Source organism: Eleutherodactylus coqui, chromosome 10 (genome assembly GCF_035609145.1).
Source record: "Eleutherodactylus coqui strain aEleCoq1 chromosome 10, aEleCoq1.hap1, whole genome shotgun sequence".
Lineage (NCBI taxonomy): Eukaryota > Metazoa > Chordata > Amphibia > Anura > Eleutherodactylidae > Eleutherodactylus > Eleutherodactylus coqui.
In genome coordinates this window covers 9,075,135-9,093,415 of record NC_089846.1, presented here as the reverse complement: position 1 = coordinate 9,093,415, position 18,281 = coordinate 9,075,135, and the positions used below count along the sequence as shown (strand labels likewise).

Here is an 18,281-nt window from a genome sequence, read left to right as displayed (position 1 = left end):
GGAAAAGGGCCCTAACTCAGACAACACTTTCAAAGGTTGATTGGGGAGGGGGGTCCTGCAACTCAAGACCCCCAACAATCAGCAGTTATTGGGTCCACTGTAAATGCAGACAGAGCTGAACACAGACGGCTCCGTTCCCATCGCAGCGGCATGGGTCGATATTGCATTGAATTCAATGGAAGCTATGCCTGCAGTACCAAACCCCCCACCCCCCCCCACCCTGTGTACGGAACGGTCAGCTTCTGGCCCCGCCCCCACGACAGCTAACCTAATATCAAATATTCAACAGAAATCATGAATGGTGGACCCCCGCTGATCTATCCTGAGGATACATTAGCAATAGTAAAAGTCCAGGACAGCCCCTTTAATCTTCATATACTGTAATGTTCTGTAACTTTCTAACACACTGCTCGGTTCTACAAGATCTCGGCTTGTTGGTGGTATTTCTATTTACATCCAGAGGCTGAATACAGTTTGTTGCAATGTATCGGTCTGCCGTCCAGGCTGTTCACCTCACAGAGGATTGTTTAAGACTGGATATAACTGTAGCAAACCTTCAGCTCTGAGAAGTATTAGTCTGGGTCCAGACAGAGATTCTGCATCGCAGTTTAATGGGGTTCCACAACACTTTCGACATGGACCAGAAATATTTCATGAAGGATATTTCCACTCACAGACAGCAAGCTGAGATCTTAAAAATAGCAAGGAATTGAAAGAAAGTTGCACAAATGTTCATTATGGGGTTTCACTTCATTTGCATGAATCTGGGAGCCATCAAAAATCAATAAAAACTGTCCTCTATGGCAACCAATCACAGCACAGCTATAAGAATCCTACAGCCACTTAACAAATGAAAGCTGAGCGCGTGGATTAACGAGGTCTCGTACACACGGGCGGTAGGGACGCCATTCGCCACAGTTTGTGCTGCGTCACTACTGACCCGTGTGAACGTGATCAGATGACTGTGCAGCCCATCACTGCTGTCAGATGCTTCGTCCAGCGTCATTGGCCGCCTCGGTCACCTGACCATAGCAGCAGGATTTCCCATATAAAGAAATAGTATTACCCATCACTTCAGAGCTTTTCGGTTCCGCTGCAGCAGCTGAGCAGAAGCTTCTCAGGATCTATATACTACAACCCTCATCATTCTACATGCGAGTGCCGAGGATTAATCCTCATCAGTGTCACTAAAACATCTTGCATTGCCTTCAGGTGGGGCTGGAACAGGTAGCTGAGACCCCCCCAATGATTCCATGAATGAGGGGGTGCAGCATGTGATTGATGGGGGGAGGGGTTGATCGCACGGACCTTCACATAATTCTACTGACACCACATTGTGTTGTGCGCACATTCACGAAGTTCTGGATGCCAGAGTAGCTGGCAGTGTTGCACTGGTCATCCACCTCACCAGGGGGCGCAACAGCCTACACAATCATGTGGTAAATGTCTCTTCTTACCGTCGTCTTCAGAGATCACCGTGTAAAAACTGACGATGCTTATCCGGAAAATGAGAGATGCTAAATTAGTCCCAGCGCTCCTCCCCCATCTGCGACCTCCGAAAGTCCGATCTTACTAGCCGCCCAATCCAGGAGCAGCTCAATGCGGCCGGCTGCTGGACTCCAGGTGAGTGCGCTTCCCGGGAACCAAAACGCCTCCCGACTCTCCCGGTCCAGGGAAGCTTCTTTTCTGCGACCGCCCATTTGCGGATCCTCGCTGCCACTTACAGATGTCTCCATTTAGGATGTCCTGGATGTGCTGCACGATCAGGTTAATGGCCACTGGAAGGGGGTTAAAAAAAAAAGGTCAGAGCGCTACAGGCGATCAATAATTATCACCAAATGGTAACATTTCACTATTAGGTGCTGCAGTACCGCTAGACAACATACAAAGCAGCAGCGCCCCTTAAACACCCCACCTCCCCCCGACTAACTCAAGTGGTCAGAAGACAGATGTCACAGTCACTGCTCACCCATATTGTCCACTCCCCGCGGGATGATAACGTCCGCATACTTTTTAGTCTACAAGAGGATTGAAATAACATTTAGAGATTAGCCGTGACACCGGAGACGAAAGAAAATACTGATCCAAAGCAACAAAAATCCTGCAGAAACTGATGTTTTAGCCTTCCGTGATAAAAGGAGGTGCAACACCAATAACCAAGGAAAATTACCGGGAGAGAGAATTCCTCAAATGCCGGCTTGACAAAAGTTGTGTACTGAGTGAGAATCTGCTCCAACTCCCTTCCTCGCTTCATGTCTCGCAGAACTGGAAAATAATAGTTCACATAAGTAGTAGTTATGTAATACTGCTCCCCTATGTACAAGAATATAACTACTATAATACTGCCCCCTATGTACAAGAATATAACTACTATAATACTGCCCCCTATGTACAAGAATATAACTACTATAATACTGCCCCTATGTACAAGAATATAACTACTATAATACTGCACCCTATGTACAAGAATATAACTACTATAATACTGCTCCCCTATGTACAAGAATATAACTACTATAATACTGCTCCCCTATGTACAAGAATATAACTACTATAATACTGCCTCCTATGTACAAGAATATAACTACTATAATACTGCCCCCCTATGTACAAGAATATACCTACTATAATACTGGCCCCTATGTACAAGAATATAACTACTATAATACTGCCTCCTATGTACAAGAATATAACTACTATAATACTGCCCCCTATGTACAAGAATATACCTACTATAATACTGCTCCTATGTACAAGAATATAACTACTATAATACTGCTCCTATGTACAAGAATATAACTACTATAATACTGCTCCTATGTACAAGAATATAACTACTATAATACTGCCCCCTATGTACAAGAATATAACTACTATAATACTGCCCCCTATGTACAAGAATATAACTACTATAATACTGCTCCTATGTACAAGAATATAACTACTATAATACTGCCCCCTATGTACAAGAATATAACTACTATAATACTGCCCCCTATGTACAAGAATATAACTACTATAATACTGCCCCCTATGTACAAGAATATAACTACTATAATACTGCCCCCTATGTACAAGAATATAACTACTATAATACTGCCCCCTATGTACAAGAATATAACTACTATAATACTGCCCCCTATGTACAAGAATATAACTACTATAATACTGCCCCTATGTACAAGAATATAACTACTATAATACTGCCCCCTATGTATAAGAATATAACTACTATAATACTGCCCCCTATGTACAAGAATATAACTACTATAATACTGCTCCTATGTACAAGAATATAACTACTATAATACTGCTCCTATGTACAAGAATATAACTACTATAATACTGCCCCCTATGTACAAGAATATAACTACTATAATACTGCCCTTTGTACAAGAATATACCTACTATAATACTGCCCCCTATGTACAAGAATATAACTGCTATAATACTACCCCCTATGTACAAGAATATAACTATTATAATACTGCTCCTATGTACAAGAATATAACTACTATAATACTGCTCCTATGTACAAGAATATAACTACTATAATACTGCCCCCTATGTACAAGAATATAACTACTATAATACTGCCCTTTGTACAAGAATATACCTACTATAATACTGCCCCCTATGTACAAGAATATAACAACTATAATACTGCCTCCTATGTACAAGAATATAACTACTATAATACTGCCCCCTATGTACAAGAATATAACTACTATAATACTGCTCCTATGTACAAGAATATAACTACTATAATACTGCCCCTCTATGTACAAGAATATAACTACTATAATACTGCCCCTCTATGTACAAGAATATAACTACTATAATACTGCCCCTATGTACAAGAATATAACTACTATAATACTGCCCCTATGTACAAGAATATAACTACTATAATACTGCCCCCTATGTATAAGAATATAACTACTATAATACTGCCCCCTATGTACAAGAATATAACTACTATAATACTGCTCCTATGTACAAGAATATAACTACTATAATACTGCTCCTATGTACAAGAATATAACTACTATAATACTGCCCCCTATGTACAAGAATATAACTACTATAATACTGCTCCTATGTACAAGAATATAACTACTATAATACTGCCCCCTATGTACAAGAATATAACTACTATAATACTGCCCCCTATGTACAAGAATATAACTACTATAATACTGCCCCTCTATGTACAAGAATATAACTACTATAATACTGCCCCTCTATGTACAAGAATATAACTACTATAATACTGCCCCTATGTACAAGAATATAACTACTATAATACTGCCCCTATGTACAAGAATATAACTACTATAATACTGCCTCCCATGTACAAGAAGATAACTACTATAATACTGCCTCCCATGTACAAGAAGATAACTACTATAATACTGCCCCCTATGTACAAGAATATAACTACTATAATACTGCCCCTATGTACAAGAATATAACTACTATAATACTGCCCCCTATGTACAAGAATATAACTACTATAATACTGCCCCCTATGTACAAGAATATAACTACTATAATACAGGCAGAGAGATAACATTACATCTGAGCTCCCTACCCTTTCATAGGTTATGTTCACATGTAGTAGAAATGCTGCAGATTTTACTGTTAAAGTTCACAGCACTTCTGTATCAAATACAGTGTCAAAATCCGCACCATTAGTGCTGATTTTGCCTTGGATTCAGTTCTGAATTCGCAGCCGATTTCGGTTTGTGCTGCACTCCTTTCCCCTCTGAATATTGAACGCTGCCAGGACCAAGAGTGCAGCACATGCCGTTACCTAGCAACTGCTACTGAGCGCTGCCACTGCCAGTCAGGTGCTGTCTAAGTGGCATTACCTGACTAGCAGCGCTCAGCAGCAATTGCCGTTTGGCGGTGTGCGCTGTACTCTGTGTTGGCAGCGCAGCGCAGGCTGAAATCTGCTGCGAATCCGTGACGGAATCCAAGGCACAATCCACACTAATGGCGCCGAGTTTGTGATGTGGAAATACTGCGGGTTTTGCCACAGACTTTCCACTGCGGACGATCGGCAGCATTTCCGCTACGTGTTAAGTACCTGTAGCCAGGCTTCGCACATTGCGCACTTCTTGAAGATTCCACCACAATTTGTACTATGACAGTTTTTACCATCTCCAGTCACTTAGCGATGCTACTTGTGTATCCAGAGCGGTCGGCCCGACACTCACCCCTCCGGGACAACCTGACATCCGAATCGGTGTCCACAAACAGCTTCAGGTGGAACATGTCTCGGATCTCCTGGTTATAGAACGCCAGAATCCCCTCAAACAGCAGCACGTCTGCCGGGTAGACGGTCGTCGTTTCTGGTAACCTGGAGGGAGAAGCTGCAGCTATAATCGTCTGTGCAGTACAGCTGGGAACCACAAGGTGGAGTTAGGAAATTGTAGCTGCTTGGTAGCCATGTTAACCCTCTAATAAGAGTCAACATGGTTACAAAGCAGTAAGGATTTGGATTCCTAGACCATGGAGTGAATTACCTATATGATGGACTGCTTGCTAGAGACGGGTCGCATCTTACAAAGACAGGTAAGCATATATTTGGTGGGCGCCTTACTTTACTCATTAGGAAAGCATTAAACTAGAACAATATGGGAAGGGAAGTGAAAGGTAAAAATATGCAGCTAATTAATACATCTGAGAACCTCGTTATTAGAAGTGGAAAGAAAGAAGACAGAAAATTCAGAAGGCAAGTAGAGGAGTAAGAGACACCGATCACAAACTAACATGTTTCTACACAAATGCCCAGAGCATGGGAAACAAACAAGGAGAACTGGAGCTGCTAACACAGGAAGAGGAATATGATGTCATAGGCATCACGGAAACTCGGTGGGATGATACACATGATTGGAATACAAGGCTTGAAGGATACAACGTATTTATAAGGAACAGACCTAATAACAGGGGAGGAGGTTCTGTGTTGTATGTTAGGAAAACATTCCTCTCCACCGAGATCCAAGCTTCAGAGCTGGGAGTTCTGTAGTAACTGTTTGGCTAAGAATACAAGGAGAGAACAACAGAAAGGACACCATTGTAGGCATTTACTATAAACTGCCTGGACAAGCAGAAGATATGGAGGAACTCTTTCTACATCAGATGGCCAAGCTTTCAAAAAAGCCCAACATGGTGATCATGGGAGATTTTACCGATCCAGACATTTGTTGGGAATCTCTCAGGTAAAAGTAATGGATCCAACAAATTCTTATCTGCTCTTGTGACAACTTTATCTTCCAGAAGGTAGAAGAGAAAACAAGGAGATCTGCTATCTTGGATCTAATTCTTACCAACAGGGAGGGAATGGTTGAGGAAGTAAGGGTGGCTGGGACCTTAGGAGGCAGCGATCATCATATCCTTGGATGTTGGATAAAAAGTGGAGGAAGACCTGAGAAGACTCAGACCTCAAGGTTGGATTTCAGAAAGGCAGATTTCAATGAACTCAGAAAGAGGAGAGGAAGAATCCAATGGCTGGATGTTCTTAAGGTCGGAAATGTCCAAGAAGGTTGGGAAATATTGTGAGATGAGATCCTCAAAGCACAATTGTTAACACAATCCCTAAAAGAAGGAAGAATGGGAAGCATTTAAAGAGACCCGGATGGAAGAACACAGAACTTGTACACATGTTAACAACGAAGAAAAATATGTTTATCAAATGGAAAGAGGGGAGAATATCTAAAGAAGAATATAATGGGGTCTGCAGAAACTGTAGGGCAAGTGTCAGAAAAGCTAAAGCTGATAATGAATTGAGGCTTGTAACAGAGGCCAAAAGCAATAAAAAAAACGAGGATTTTGGGGGTCAAAAGCAAAAGAAAAGTCAAAGATGCTATTGGATGTTTACAAGACGAAAATGGTGAATTGGTGAAGAATGAAGCTGAGAAGGCCGAACTTTTAAATCCCTATTTTGTATCTGTTTTCTCTCAGAAAGTAGATGTAACATCAACTGATCTTCCCTGTGCCATTGGGGGAATAAAAGAATGCAGACTATCAATAAGCAGAAAGATGGTGAGGGAAAACTTAGCTAACTTACATGAATTCAAGGTTCAGATAAATTACATCATAGGATACTAAAGGAAGCAGTGGAGGTAATTGCTGAACCACTGGCCATAATCTGTGAAAATTTCTGGAGAACAGATGAAGTCCCAGAAGATTGGAAAAGGGCAAATGTTGTCCCCATCTTCAAAAAAGGGAAGAAGGTGTATCCAGGAAACTACAGGCCTGTGAGCCTGACTTCTATACCGGGGAAGATATTTGAACAAATTATTAAACAGCATGTATGCAAGTACTTGGATGAGAATGGAGTAATTAACCAGAGCCAGCATGGGTTTGTAACAAAGAAGTCATGCCAGACTGATCTAATTTCCTTCTATGACAGAATCACCGACTGGGTTGATCAGGGAAATGCAGTGGATATAGTATATCTTGACTTTAGTAAAGCATTTGACAAAGTATCTCATACCATACTTATTGAAAAAATGACCAAATATGGGATTGACAAGGCAACTGTTGGGTGGATTCACAACTGGCTGAGTGATCGTACTCAAAGAGTGGTCATAAATGGCTGCACATCCAAGTGGAAGAATGTATGAAGTGCGGTACCACAAGGCTCTGTCCTGGGCCCAGTGTTGGTCAACATTGTTATAAATGATCTGGAGGAGGGAATTGATGGCAAACTGATCAAATTTGCAGACGACACAAAGCTAGGAGGGATAACTAACACTAGGGAAGAGAGAGGGAGGATTCAAAAAGATCTAGAAAAGCTTGCAGTGGGCAGCGACTAACAGAATGGTATCTAACAAGGAGAAATGCAAAGTCCTACATTTGGGCAAGAAAAATGAAAAAAAAAAAACACATACAGAATGGGAGGAATTGGGCTAAGCAGCAGCACATGTGAAAAAGACTTGGGTATACTAATAGATCATAGACTGAACATGAGTCAACAATGTGATGCAGCAGCCAAAAAGCCAAACAATTCTGGGATGTATTAAGAGAAGCACAGAGTCTAGATCAGGTGAGGTCATTATCCCCGTCTGCTCTTCCTTAGTCAGACCTCATCTGGAATACTGGGTCCAGTTCTGGGCACCCCACTTTAAAAAAATGACATAGGCAAACTGGAACAAGTTCAGAGAAGAGTTACCAAGATGGTGAGCAGTCTGCAAATTATATCGTATGAGGAACAGTTAGGAAGGGGGGTTACACAGGGCGGATTTGCCGCGGAAATTCCGTCTGGAATTTCCACTCGGCAAATCCGCCTGCAGCAGCTAATCTCGGGGTTAGCCAGCCATGTGGAAGAGATTTCTCAGAAATCTCGTCCACACGGGACGGCCAATCCGCTGCGGTTAATCCGGCCGAAACCGCGGCTGTGGCGCGGCTTTGCCTACCGCAGCATGTTCAATCTTTTTTCTTTCCGTTGCGGCCGCGCTCTCCTCTATGGGAGCGCCGGCCGCAGCGGAAGAGCGAGTGTCCGGGCTGCTTCAAAGCCGCCGCGGCGCTTCTCCCGGCGGAAATCTCGCTGTTTTTGCTTCGGCCAAACCGCGAGATTTCCAGCGGGATTCCGTCCCGTGTGACCCCAGCCTTAAAGGATCTGGGAATGTTTAGCTTGCAGAAGAGAAGGCTGAGAGGAGACTTAATAGCGGTCTACAAATATCTGAAGGGCTGTCACAGTGCAGAGGGATCAGCCCTATTCTCATCTGCACAAGGAAAGACTAGAAGCAATGGGATGAAACTGAAAGGGAGGAGACATAGATTAGATATTAGACAGTGAGGGGGATCAATGGGTGGAACAGGTTGCCACGGGAGGTGGTGAGTTCTCCTTCAATGGAAGTATTCAGAGGCTGGACAGACATCTGTCTGGGATGATTTAGTGATCCTGCACTGAGCAGGGGGTTGGACCCGATGACCCTGTAGGTCCCTTCCAACTCTACCATTCTATAACACGGAGATGCCACAGCACACTGCATAAAGCTTTATCTCGGGGGCACAGAAGGCTGTATTGTCTACCTTCAGTAACTGGAAGAGCTGGCAGCGCCTCACCTTGAATGAGTGACAAAGTCGTACATGGGGACGTCCACAATCTGCCCCTCTAGGATCCTGGTGAGCGTCCGGGACATTAGATCATTGTCAAAAGCATCTAAGAAAAGAAAGGGTTAATTTACTACTAGCTCTGCCAACGTAGAATGGCTCAGATGATGGTCAACGGGACCATGCAAGTTATTGTGGGACTGCAGAGTTGAATGAAGGGGTAGAACACCGGGACAACAAACTGAATGCCAACACATGAGATGGATCCAAGGAATATGCTGAAGGACGGGGAATCTGCTTGTAGGACAGCACTTGGGGCCACTCACCAGGGTGATCGAAGTTGTACTGTCCCTTTAATGCCCGCGCCTTCTGTTCAGGGGTCAGCACCTTGTAGAAGCGGTCCTGACTCAAAATGACCACCTTCCTCTGTCTCTGGTCGACCTCGTTCTGCCCCAGCAGCTCCATTATCTTCTCACAGACTGTGGACTGGAAGAGAAAAGGAGACATTATATACAGCAGAGATGGGGTTAATGGAAGTATCGCCACCTGGTGGCCAAAATATATGAAAATGGTACACCACCACTTGCTCAACTGAGTGCCCAGAAGTTGTAGTGCTTTAAGTCAGCAGGGGGCGCAGTGTAGAATGTCAGTGAATCGGCCATGGTGATTGGAGGGCTGAGAACCATTGATCTCTATGAGACTGGGGACGTGAGAACATAGTGAGATATTAACCACTTCAGGACCGCTGAAGCCAAATAAACATCCTGCAGTCCTGAAGGTTGTATGGCAGCTGAGTCCGCCCCGCAGCTGGCAGCCGAAGGTAACTTGGTGCATCTCAACAGTCAGCTGGAGGAGGGGACCCCGTCCCACAACCCATCGGCACCCGCAGCAGAGCGACTGCCTGTGCAGATGGGCTAGCATGGCAGCCTGGAGTCTACTTAAGGCTGAATGCACACGGGCAGAATTTCCACCATGGCACGCTGCCATAAGACCGCATTGGTTTAGGCAGTCCTATGCAGACAGACGCAATTCTGATCACGGAAAACTCTCGTGGTAAGAAAATCGCGGCATGTCCTACTTCAGTGTAAGCCTCGCACCGCCGCGTCATTGCTGATGTGCCGGGTTTGCACTGTGCATGTGGAACATCCACAGGGCAGAGCGAAGACACCGGGCAGGTAAGCCGGAGGTCAGTGCAGGGGCATGGGTCGCATCCCGCTGCGGCTGTCTGCATTCACCCTAAGGCTCCCAAGGTTATCAGGCATAGATGCTCAGCCCATGGCAACATCAAAAATTATTATATACTGTAATACTGAAGTACTGCAGTCTATAGTACAAGTGAGCAAATGATCACAAGTTCAAGTCCCTCGTGAGGAATAAATAAAAATGGAAAAAAGAAAAAAGTTTAATAAAGCTTTTTTTTAACAGTTTAAAAAGAAATAATTAAAAGAAAATTTAAAAAACCTCCACATATAAAAGGTATCGCAGTGCGCAAACATCTAAACTATTAAAACATCAGAAAATTTATATTGCACGGTGAAGGCCAGTTAAGAAAAACCAAAAAGAATGCCCAAATTCAGACTGGGGGGGGGGGGGGGGGGGGGGGGGGGGGGGCATCCCAGCTCTCAGAAAATTTGACTGAAACGTGATCAAAAAGCCATGTTTCCCAAAATGATACTAATATTACAGCTGACCCTGCAAGAGCGAGTCTGAGCAACGGAGAAATAACAAAAAGTTACAATCCCAGAACATCGAGACCATTAAAGGAAAAAAGAAAAACTCACCGAAAATCATTCTGATACATTAAATGGTGCCAATAAAAACAAATACAACTCGTCCCGCAAACAAGCCGCCGCAGCGATGGCGAAACTGGAAGGCGGCACGAAAAACAGAAAGAAAAAATCCCTGGTCCTGAAGTGGTTAACAAAAGGTTCCTGAGCGGGGGGCAAAGTCTGACCCTTCCTGCCACCGCAGAGGCCAACATCAGCCAACATGGACGGTTTATCCTAACGCACCTGTAAGGTTTCCCTAACTGCCGTCCCGCCGCACGTTACACCACGCAGCACGCCATCCAGGCGGCCGACGTCTATACACAGGAGAGAGAAGCGGATACAATGTATCCAGTGCAGAGAATCCTCTGGGGACCGCAGACTGACACACTGTAACAGACCCTCAGCTGTGAGAATTATCAGCTCTGGACAGGTTTTTAACCTCCAGATATCAGCAAGAGTGCTCATTCACTGACAGCAAGCAGATATTGAAAATGGAGGGGAGATCTACAAAGTCTATGAGAAACCCTTGTTATATGCTGGATGTGTCGCCCTTTGAGCCTCCTCTCCTCTCTGTTATCAGCTGATCACAGTCTGGTGATAGGAGCCGAAGTACAGCGCCATGTGACCAGCGCTTCGGGTGTGACTGATGGCTGACTGTACAGGATGCATCAGGGGGGTCCGTCAGCTACAGCCCCCCAGCCGTGCTGTGTGCGGAGCGCCTTTATCTCTCCCAGCGGAGGGACCCCGTGATCGCCGGCTATTTACCTTTTCACCGTGAGGGTGCGATCGCACGCAGCGGATTGATGCACTTCTTTACGCAGTTCTGCAGCTGATTTCACCCTTTCAATTGAAGTCTGCAGCGAATCCGCGACAAGATCCGCCAGCGGCGCGGCTGTTAGGCGGTCGTCCCACTGCGGACAATCCGCACCGCTTCCGTTATGTGTGAACACTACCTAAAGTGGATTTGGCCCTTCTGGCCGCGTTCACACAGTTTTTGCGTACGGATTCGTATGCACATTCTGCACGACCGTCCGCGAGGTTTTGGTGTCTTATGGGAATCCGTGCCGTGGTTCATGCGCCGCCGATGTGACCGCGCACACATTCGTTTTACGGAAACAGCATAGGACGGCGCTCGGTTCTTTCAGTAGTCCCGGCCGTCTCTCGGCGCCTGGAAGCTGCCGCTCCATCATTCAGGCGATAGAAGGGGGGGACAATCGTCTACCGGGCGTCATGGCGGCTCCTGTGAGTGAGAATCTGTCAGGCTGCGTCCGCCTCCACACACACAGGAACCGCTGCGCAATTTACACTTGTCTAATCGCTGCAGAAATTCAATCCCGTTTATGCCGCGGTCACTTGGGGAGGATCATCCGTGCGGAACGTCTTCAGCGTTTACAGTCGCACCGCGAAATTCAAGCCCTAAGATACAGGCGCTGGGCTCCGCAGCCGTTCTGCAAGAAGAAATGCGGCCAAATCTGCGCCTTTTAGATGTGGACGTGGCATCCGCAGAATGCCTGCAGGTGTTGTTGCGTGCCGGCAGCCATTCGCCACGTGTGGCGGCGGTTTTTGGTTCCTTGCGCACAGGGCGGAATATTCCACAACAGAACACGCCGTCCCCGGACTCCGCACCGACATTCGCACGGCGGACTGTGGCATTTGACGCAGAATTGCCGGCAGATTTTTATTTCTGCGCGTGGATTTTGGCGCTGAGCTTTCCGCAGCGCCGCCATAGAATATTCCATCCCGCAGGTGCCGCGCTCCGCTGTGGGGTGACCTGGCGGTGGGCTGGGGTTAGGAGCCGCGACAGACGCTACGGTTATAATCCACAGGGCCGCGCTGCATACAATGATGGGGGGTGGGTGTCAGCAAGCAGGAAACTGCCAACATAACAACCCCTGTCACTGACCAGAGCAAGTCCCTCCACTGCAGTAATGGCCGCCTTGGGCTGTCAGGGCCGCTCCTCCCCACTGCACACTCACCTTCCCGCTGGCCGTGCCGCCGCTCACCCCGATAAGGAAGGGTCGCTGGTGTCCGCGCTCAGGGGTCTCCATGTTCCCTGCAGAAGCCATGGCTAGGTAAGCTTGCTGGGAAGGGTCAGAAACTACAACTCCCAGAAGCCCCTGGGCGGTAGCGCCGGCCATAAGCATGCGCACGGCACGTACCGCACTGCATGTCGGGAAGTGGAGTTGCAGGAACTTGCGTCGCATTGATAGTCATGTGATGGAGGGGTCATGTGACAGAAAGGGTTGAAATAATGAGCAGTCGGTTGTTATGAACAATAAAGTTTTTTGTGTCTTTCTAAAATACGAGGCGGCTCACAGACGTGTATCGCGGCAGCACACTGTGATAAACGCTGCGACCAATCACAGCGCAGCTTTCATTTTACCTCAGTAGTAGAAAAAAGGAGAACTGTGCTGTGATTGGTTGCTATGGGCAACACAGACAGATTTTCTGTATCTAGACAGCTAAGACTGTCATTCATCAGGGAGTTGAAAAAAAATGTACGCAGGTGGTTCGGTTCCGTCCATACCGGCACTGTCATGTACAATACGGGAAAAAACCGCATCAATTTTAAGCTGACATTCACGTTTTTAAAAACATTTGCGCAGAATACGTTATCATCCGATTTTTCTGAGAAAAAGTTTTTTTTTCTAATAAAGTTTTGTAGTTCATTTTGTTTGCCCTTTTTCACAAAAACCGCATCTGTAAAGCGCACGGTGACATCGCCATGGGTTACCGTACATTCTTCATTAATTTGAGTACGTTTAAACTACCACTGCATCCATGAAACGCTGCATTACAGCTGCCTGCACACGGGCGGATTTGAATTGCGTAATCTGCAGCAAGCACCGCCCGTAGCACGCTCTGCAAAAGTGATTCTTCCTGCACACGAGCGGAAACAAATCACAGCATGCTCCATGGAAGTCAATGGAAGCCGTCCGACCCGCGACCCGTCCGCAATTGACAGCTGCAGATTCCACGGGAGAAAAATCTGCACTGCGCATGTCTGATGGCGAGCCGAGCGGAGCATCCGCAGTACAGAAAGCAGCTACGCAGTGCGGCCCGCTGTTTTGATACGTAAATACGCAGTTCCGTGCGTATTTGTGCGCGCCCATTCACTTCTGTGGTCTATTTTGCGCAGAATACGCAGATATGAATGAACGCATTGAAGTGGATGAGCCTTAAGGCTGCGGTCAGACATAAATTACCCGTAAGCGCTGCAGAATAAGTAGGTGCTACACAAATAACACGCCCCCTAGTGTGGTTTACGAACAAAACTCGTCCATTAAAGTCAATGGGGACAGAAAAAAACGGACGGCACTCGTATGTGTTTTTTAAGAGCTGCAGAAAGTAAGAATTTGCGCTCTCCTCAGGTTTTTTGTTTTTTTTTGAAGATGTGAAAAATACACATGGAGGGTAAAGAAACAAAACCTGACACATGGACCGCACACGGATGGCACACGCATGAAAAAACATCAGTTTTTTGCAGATCTCACACAATATTTTACGCACACCTAACGTTAGTTGAGGCTTTTCCTAGATGCCCGGGAACAGCCACTGGCATTGCGCACCGGGTCCCAGCTGGATAAGGTGCAGCCTGTCATCTCCAGGTTTAAGGGGTGCAGAGATCACAGACTCACCGGGCCCTGAGGGGCCCCAAAAGACATCAGTATTATAAATGGTACACGAGGGCCGAGTTATAGATTTTGCACGGGGGGTCCAGGAACTGGGGGCCTCAGTGTTAAAGGCGCTGCCCACAAACATTCTCCTCCATATGCCACAGGAGGGAATGAGGGCATCAGAATTAGGGGTCCCCTATTCAGTGTCCCCCCTCCCTTGGAGCATGAGCAGAGATCCTACGAAGGGCTCGGTGCAACTTAACATTGACTGGGGCGTGGCTGTAGCGGGCGCAGAGGTGGCAGTCGTACCCCAGTCCCAGTGTCTCTCTGCCACATATGGCACATGCTAGGTGGGGGGGGGGGGGGGGGGGTTGGCTGGGACAGATTTTGCACTGGGGGACAAGAGTTTCAAGCTACCCCTTTGTCCATTGGGTTCAGTGCTGCCCTCTGATGGGCTCATGAGGCAGTGGACAGGGTGGATGGCCTCATCACTAAGATACCATGCAGTACACTGCAACAGCTACATCTCCCCATATGCAGTGCAGCAGAATAGCCAGCAAGGATGTGACTGGAGTATAATGCAGGCAGTAACTGAGGGTCCGCACCAGACAAGGAAAGCGGTCCACATCCACAGAACGCAGCAAGTCCCGCTGTTCCAGAGACGAGCGGACGTTACGTTCACCACAAATCACGCATCATTAGACGTCCTTGCCCTTTAAGAGTTTACTGCGTTCTCATCTTATCCTTTACCCCAATAGCAATAAAGCAATAAATGTCCGAACCGTGCCAGCAACAGCCATGGCATGAGGGTGGCGCCCGGGCAAGCGTTCATATCTGCAAAGGCAGCGGAAAATGTGAATTCTAGTTCTTATGGAAATCGCTATTAAATCTAAATCCGTGAGTCGTTAAGGTATATGAATTCGTGAAAAGCTTGGCGTTAGTCACCATCGCCGCCATCAGAGCCCACACAGGGGATGGCACCCACTTTGTGCTTAACCCCTTTGTGACCGCAATACACCTTTTTACTGATGTCAGTAATGGGCAGCACATGTGTCTTTTAAAGGCAGTGGCTTAAATGACTACTGACAGCCAGGATCCTGCTCTAACAGCCAGGGGCAGAGAAACCTCAGATCCTGGTAGTTTAACCCCTTACAGACCACAATCAATAGCAACTGCAGCATGTAAGCAGATGACAGGGGGAGGGGGCTCTGTCACCCTTCAGCACCCCGTAATGTGATCACACGGTACTAATGGCAGCTGAAAGCCTCACAAAGCCCTCCACTTCTGCCATGTAATTCAGCCTATTAGACCCCGCCTCTCACAGTCTAATAGACTGATGTCATAGGCTTAGTAGAATGCATTACATAAGTAATGCAGTGTACTATCCTAGTGAGAGAACGATCGCATCTTCAAATCCTCTTGAGGGTCTAAAAAAAGATCAATACCATTTAATTGAAAGCGGCCCGATACTTACCCACGGTAGGGGCGCGCGATGCAAGGTCTCCCATGGGAAAGAATAGGAGACACTCTACGATCCTCCGCGGCGGAGAATCACTTCTTCCCCGAAGTGATGCGAGGCGGTTTTGACATAAAAACCGCCTCACATCCGCGGGGAATCCACATGGTGGGGGGCGCGATATCGCACTCGCCCGTGTGACGTTAGCCTAAGGCTGCTTCCACACGGCTGAGAAACTTGCGCAAGATTTGTGCGTTGTGAGACACGCCAATATGAGCCTCATCCTTCTGAATGGAGTCATATATATATGAGCAATGTTCTACCGCACAGCGATGTGGGAAACAGACCGCTGCGTGTCCCATCTTTTTACGTTCTTCGGAACGCATCGCCCATTGATTACAATGGGACCTTTAATGCATTCCATGGCATGCGAGTGCCATGCGATGTGCATGCGAGGTCTCCCATTGAAATTAATGGGAAACACTTCTGTTCCTCTTTCGCCCTGGTCCATGTGTAGGTAGCCTAAACCGCTTGTCAATGTGCGTTTTACCCGCAGATGTGCGGCATTTTTATCACACATATCGAGGATCAGCAAGTGTTTCCCGTTGAATACAATGGTAAACATCACATAGCACGGCATGCGATGTGTGTGACTGTCCCATTGAAAACAATTAGCGATACGTCCCGAGGGACGTGAAAAAATACGATATGCAGCAATATTTTGTAGCATCGCTGTGAGGAAAAAAAACATCGCTCGTGTATGACTCCATTCAAAATCCACAAGCTCACAAGCCCGCAGCAAGGGTCCCCGTTTACTTGTGAGTCCCTACACTAATATCAATTTAAAAATCACTGAAAGCGGCCTTATACTTAAACTCTATTTAGCAGTCTGGCTCTCTACATGTTGAGGGATAAGTGGTGTTTTTGTACGTTTTTTCCAATTCCCCCCCCCCCCCAAAATGTAACAAAAGTTTCACAACATATTAAAATATACAATTTTAACGAAAAAGTCCCCATACGGCTGTTTACGAGTTTTGGCTCTTGCAACAATGAAAATCATTTGATCCTTAAGGCACAAAACAGCGGTCACTAAGGGGTTAATGTGCCCCTACAGAGCAGCGTGTCACTCTAAAAAGCTGGATGACCCTTCAGGACTTGTAACCGTCGCTGTATCGGTCATCACTCAGCTTTCCCGGAGTCCTGAGATAGCAAAAAATAAACCATCAGAAATGAATTTCTCACAACTTGGCTGATGAGGACGAATGAAGGACGTCCTATGGAGGAGCGGCCCTTTAAATCTGATCATTAGTCAATGAGACGGGTCTGATAGGAGGGTCTGACGCCGCTTATCTGCTCTGTGTGACCTCGAGAAGGCAATTAGTAGAGATGCAGCCCGCACTGCGGATGTGGGAACTTCCATTATTGCCATCTACTGAGTGAGGTCAGGGCGCGGATGAACTGGTGGGTATTGTCAGGAGAGCGGCAGCCAATAAACAGGAAACGGGGAGGAAAGACCATTTCCCTCTAAATCCAAACACAAGTCATCGAATCTTCTGTCAATCTGCTAAGAATCTATTCAGTTCCCAAGAACCCCAGATGACAACCAACATGGCCACCGTCCCCTTTGGAGGGTTCACTCAGCTTTCCCGGACTTCTGAATGGTAGATCTGCAAAGTTTGCTAACAGCTGGGTGACAGGCAGCATGGCCGCCATTATACCACCTGTCAAACTGTCATCCGGCTTTTCTCGGCTGCTGCTTCCGTAATTGCTGTTGCTTCTTTGATGGCAGAGCCAACACATCCCCGCAGTCTGTATTCGGCAATCTCTGCTTGCAGTCATTGAATGGTAACATTCTTGTTTGCATCCAGAGGTTGAACAAGTACCCTGACCTAATTCTATTCACAGCTGAGGGGTCGTTACAATTGTACAGGGTACCTGGTTGCGCCCCCTTCATCTAGGTGGAGTGATGCACCCTGTGTGATCGTACACCCCAAAGGCCAGCCCTACAGACATCAATGCTAACAACACCATCCCTTGCGCTACATGTTGGCATCACTTGCCAATTTCCAAAACGGACGGCTCAGTAGTTGTCGCGTAGCATCCTGTTTTTGGTTGTCTAAAGGGTCTTCAAATGGGCAGAATGTTTCCGTATTCCGCACCAAAACCCACAAGTCCCATTGCGAATTTTGAGGCAGAATTTGCTGCGGAATGGGGTGCAGAATGTGGAAAAATTCCTCCCGTGTGAAAGGCGCTTCTGAAATTCATTGTGGACAATGAAATCAAAGTTAGTTTGCAGGTTGGATGCAGGTCGTGTCCATGAGCTGTGATGTAGCAGAGCCAGGTAGCACTAGTGCAACAGGGATCTTACTACCC

At 46.4% G+C, this 18,281-nt stretch overlaps 1 protein-coding gene across 1 annotated transcript; it reads right to left on the bottom strand.

Moving 5' to 3' along the window:
* Positions 1-237: 237 nt before the first annotated feature.
* Positions 238-12,986, bottom strand: UCK1 (uridine-cytidine kinase 1). Its single transcript, XM_066580193.1, has 7 exons — positions 12,812-12,986; positions 9,393-9,552; positions 9,079-9,175; positions 5,223-5,365; positions 2,171-2,265; positions 1,970-2,018; positions 238-1,778 (listed from the first exon to the last, which is right to left on the bottom strand). Exons 1-7 carry the CDS (start codon positions 12,977-12,979, stop codon positions 1,597-1,599), a joined length of 894 nt encoding a protein of 297 aa, XP_066436290.1. The 5' UTR covers positions 12,980-12,986; the 3' UTR covers positions 238-1,596.
* Between the last annotated feature and the right edge of the window lie 5,295 nt (positions 12,987-18,281).

Bases quoted from the DNA above. Each gene is read 5' to 3' on its own strand.
- UCK1 (XM_066580193.1), bottom strand. From the start codon at position 12,979: ATGCTTATGGCCGGCGCTACCGCCCAGGGGCTTCTGGGAGTTGTAGTT. The intron at 9,553-12,811 runs GTGAGTGTGCAG...TTTCTCTTCCAG, and splicing joins GCGGCACGGCCAGCGGGAAG to TCCACAGTCTGTGAGAAGAT. The intron at 2,019-2,170 runs GTAATTTTCCTT...ATCCTCTTGTAG, and splicing joins TTGAGGAATTCTCTCTCCCG to ACTAAAAAGTATGCGGACGT.